The sequence below is a fragment of the Macrobrachium rosenbergii genome, chromosome 21, assembly GCF_040412425.1.
Source record: "Macrobrachium rosenbergii isolate ZJJX-2024 chromosome 21, ASM4041242v1, whole genome shotgun sequence".
Lineage (NCBI taxonomy): Eukaryota > Metazoa > Arthropoda > Malacostraca > Decapoda > Palaemonidae > Macrobrachium > Macrobrachium rosenbergii.
Window position 1 is genome coordinate 3,993,659 of NC_089761.1, and position 3,852 is coordinate 3,997,510.

General features: G+C 46.7%; 1 protein-coding gene across 1 annotated transcript; it reads right to left on the bottom strand.

Annotated features, from left to right (window-relative positions):
* Positions 1–1,844: 1,844 nt before the first annotated feature.
* Positions 1,845–2,474, bottom strand: LOC136849357 (uncharacterized). The gene is made up of 2 exons (XM_067122709.1): positions 2,254–2,474; positions 1,845–2,199 (listed from the first exon to the last, which is right to left on the bottom strand). Exons 1-2 carry the CDS (start codon positions 2,472–2,474, stop codon positions 1,845–1,847), a joined length of 576 nt encoding a protein of 191 aa, XP_066978810.1.
* Positions 2,475–3,852: the final 1,378 nt, after the last annotated feature.

Genomic DNA, 3,852 nt, shown 5'->3' on the forward strand with positions numbered 1-3,852 from the left:
TATATATGTGTGTGTGTGTGTGTGTGTGTGTGTGTGTGTGTGTGTGTGTGTGTGTGTGTGTGAGTGTGTGTCGTATGTTTTTGTCCATATGTAAATTTTCTTGTAGAGTGGTGCCAGAAATTGATATTCGTCCGGGCCTCATCATGGAAATAGGTTACTCGCCCCATGCCATTTGAAACTGGTACTCATTCACAGGTAGGTCGACTGGAGAGGAAAAGACTGTTTTCAACAAAAGAACATGCAAATGAGAGCCCAATGTTGTACCACTGAATTATGCCACTGTTGTGTATATGTAGACATGCATGTAATGTTTGCGCATATATGTTGATTACTGAATATTTATAAAACAACTGCTAAGGTAGAGTGGAAAAGAACTGGAGTGAAAAATGAATAAAGAAAGGTCCAAGACTGATAGATCTACTGGAGTGCAAAAAGAAAGAAGGCGAAGTTTCCTTGAAGAGTTTCACGACTTTATAATGACTCTTAATTGAATTTAAACTTAAAGTTAAAATCAAGTTTAACCTTCAATATTTCTTTGATGACGGACTCTTCGGCTTAAACTTCTGGGCCTTCTGCCTTTATTGAAATCCGAGTAAGAGTTTCAGTAAAGAACCTACTTGGTTTTTAAACCTAATATCCGAATAATTCACATTTATATTCAGGTAGCTAGCGAATTATGCTGTGTTTCACAAGCGTTCTAAAATGGAGCATCATTATTTTTTTTTTTTTATTACACAAAACATAGCATTTGCCTACTGGCTGAGGGACATATGATAAAATATTTGATAGATCTATAACACTGGTGAAGTTTCATATATATAAGAAATTTCCAGCTCATTTACAATTTAAAAATATATAGAATATCAGCATCAAATATTTTTCAGTTAGAGATGAAAGGCTCTTTACGAAGTAAATCATTCAAAAATAGTTAAAAAAAAAAAACACACATATTAGGAGCATACCTGATATCACTTTTGTTATCTACAAACAATTCAACTTTCTACTAACATCTGACAGTTGTGGACGTGAGATTTACCTTCCGTCTTATCTGCATTCTTTCTTGTATGCCCTCTGTCTTGTCTACCCTCCATTTTGTCTGCCTTCTGTCTTGTGTGCCCTCTGTCTTGTCTAACTTCTTTCTTGTCTGCCTTCTGCCTTTGTCTGCCTTCGGCCTTGTCTGATTCAATCTTGTCTGCTTCCATCGTGTCTACCTTCCGTCTTGTCAGCCTTCTATTGTGTTTAACTTCTATATTGTTTGCCTTCACATTGGTCTGTTTCAGTCATGTGAACGTTGTACCTTCTTGGTGTCAAGCAGCGGCAAGGGAGGAGCAATAAAAGAGAAATTTGGCGCTGCCACCATGTTAACCCTCCATGAGGTTAACTGATGCCATGTGGCCTATATAGAAAATGTGACAAAGATTGACCTTTGCGCCATCTACACAGACGCGATGCGTAATCTCCAAAATTATTTATAGACAACGCATTGACAATTGAGAGAGAGAAGAGTGCAGAATGCCACCGAGGACAAGTGTCCTTGCCTTTGACTGACCCCCTGCTGCATCCATACACGTTTTCTGACAAGCATAAAAATACACACAACATTTGTTACATGGCATATAAAAGGTAGATATACATATCAGCGGAAGGGCTGTACAATGATGCATGAGATGAGGTACACAAAGAATCTGAAATAAAGACAGGTAAAATACATGATGTGATTAATGTACATCTGAAAAGAGAAACACAAGGAAAGAGGGCGATTTGTTACCCTTATAAATGGCCCCCCCCCCCGTCCTCGCCAAGACAATAATTAGAGGAGCAATTATTGGGTGAATCAATATTAATCATGGAGTCAGAGTGGGGCCCTGCTTCTGGAGAACTGTGGGCGTGGGGTGGAGCTGACACCTGGGGACAGCTGGATGTGTTTTCTGGGCTGCCCCTGGCAGGAATTGCAGGGGAACTCTGGGGCGCCTGCCTACTTCTTCGCAAACTTTGCTGTCTAACAGGAATGTGGGTTTCAGCCTGTTGATGGTGATCCAGTCCTCCCGCCTGTGGATGTCAAGAAGGAGTGCTTTGCTGGCCCACCTGATGACTCGGTGGGACCCCCTGTAGGGCCTGGTTAAGGGCAGGAGGTGAGCGTCCACCCTGACGAAGACGTAGGCCCAGAAGTGTAAGGCGGGTGGGCTGTAGGTGATGGTTCTGTCGGTGAAAGTCTTGTGGCAGGGCGCGAACCTCTATACGAGTTCCCTCAACCTCGGGAGGGGGATGTCAGTGCCGTCGGCCGACAGCAGGAAGAATTCTCTGGGTACGGCCAGTGTTTCCCCATAGACTTTCTCAGCAGGGGAAGTGTCGCCATTTGCTTTCGGTGCAGTACGGACTCCCAGCAGGGCACAGGGTAGCTGTTCCTTCCACCTCTCGTCGGTGCAGCATGCCATGAGAACTGCTTTAAGAGAGCTGTTCACCCTCTTGACCATGCCGTTCGCTGTGGGGTTGTATGCCGTTGTGCTGTGTAGTGTTGTACCCATCAGGCATGCCAAGGAGACCCAGAGCTCTGACAGGAAGGCAGGTCCCCTATCCGTGGTGGTGCTGTTTGGCACTCCGAAGCAGCTTATCCAACTGGAGAAGAGGGCCTCTGCGCATGATGTTGTTGATACTTCATCCATGGGGATTGCTTCGGGCCAGCTGGTGGAGCGGTCTATGATTGTCAGGAGGTATCTGGCTCCTGCCGACTGCGGAAGGGGCCCAACGACATCGATGTGGATGTGGCCGAACCACCGACAAGGCTGGGGAAAATTACTGATCCTGGATTCAGTGTGCCGGGATGTTTTGCTCGTCTGGCACGGGATGCAGCTCCTTGCCAACTGGCAGACGTCCTTGTTGATGCCGTGCCAGACGAACCTGCCATTTATGAGGCGTGCTGTTGTGCACCCGATGGATGGGAGAGATCGTGGACGATGTCGAACACTTGTTTTCTCCTTGATGTGGGCACCAGGGGGCGTGGGCGGCCTGTGCTGGTGTCGCAGAGGGATAGTGATTTCCGAGTTTGCTAAGGGCATATCTTCCCCATTTGAGAGCCCTCACTGCTGTCCTGTAGTCCTACGTCTCTGGATCTGCTGCTTGTTCCCTCGCGAGGCCTTTGTGGTCGATGCCGAGGTGAAAGGAATTGATCTCTATTCTTCACAGAGCAGTGGCCACTGGGTTTTTCTTGCCAGGGATGTAGTTGATAGTGCAACCGAACTCTGAGATGGCGGTCAGGTGCCACTGTTGCCTTACAGACCAGGAGTCCCCATGTTTTGCAAATGTGTAAATAAAGGGTTTACTTTCTGTTAGGAATGTGAATTCAGTTCCCTCCAGCAGGTACTTGAAGTGCCTCACAGCCTGGTATATAGCCAGCAGCTCTCTGTCGAAGGCACTATATCGGGTCTTCACTGGTGAAATTTTGCGGCTGAAGAAGGACAAGGACTGGGTCATGCCATTCATCAGTTGCTCGAGTACTGCACTGCAGATGATGTTGCTGGCATCCGTTGTCAATCTGAGGGCAGTGGTGGGGTTGTGGTGAGTTAAGGTGGTGGCACTGGAGAGGGCCCTTTTCGTCTGGATGAATGCCTGCTGCTGCGGAGCTTCCCACGTTAGTGTTTTCAATTTCCCCTTCAGGATTGACGTCAGGGGGTACATGATGTGGATGACGTCTGGGATGAAGTGCTGGTAGTAGTTTATCATCAGAAGCTTTTACTTTAGAGGCCATGGGGCGCACTTCTGTTGGGGAAATTGCGTGGCCCAGGAAGTCTACTTTTTCTTTCCTGAAGATGCACTTGTCGAACCTGACAACTAATCCGCTGTCCTGCAGCCATT

What these genes read in the sequence shown, in the direction of transcription:
- LOC136849357 (XM_067122709.1), bottom strand. Translation starts at nt 2,474, where the DNA reads ATGGTCAAGAGGGTGAACAGCTCTCTTAAAGCAGTTCTCATGGCATGC. An exon ending in ACTGACATCCCCCTCCCGAG is followed by an intron (nt 2,200 to 2,253) that starts GTTGAGGGAACT and finishes TTTCACCGACAG; the next exon opens with AACCATCACCTACAGCCCAC.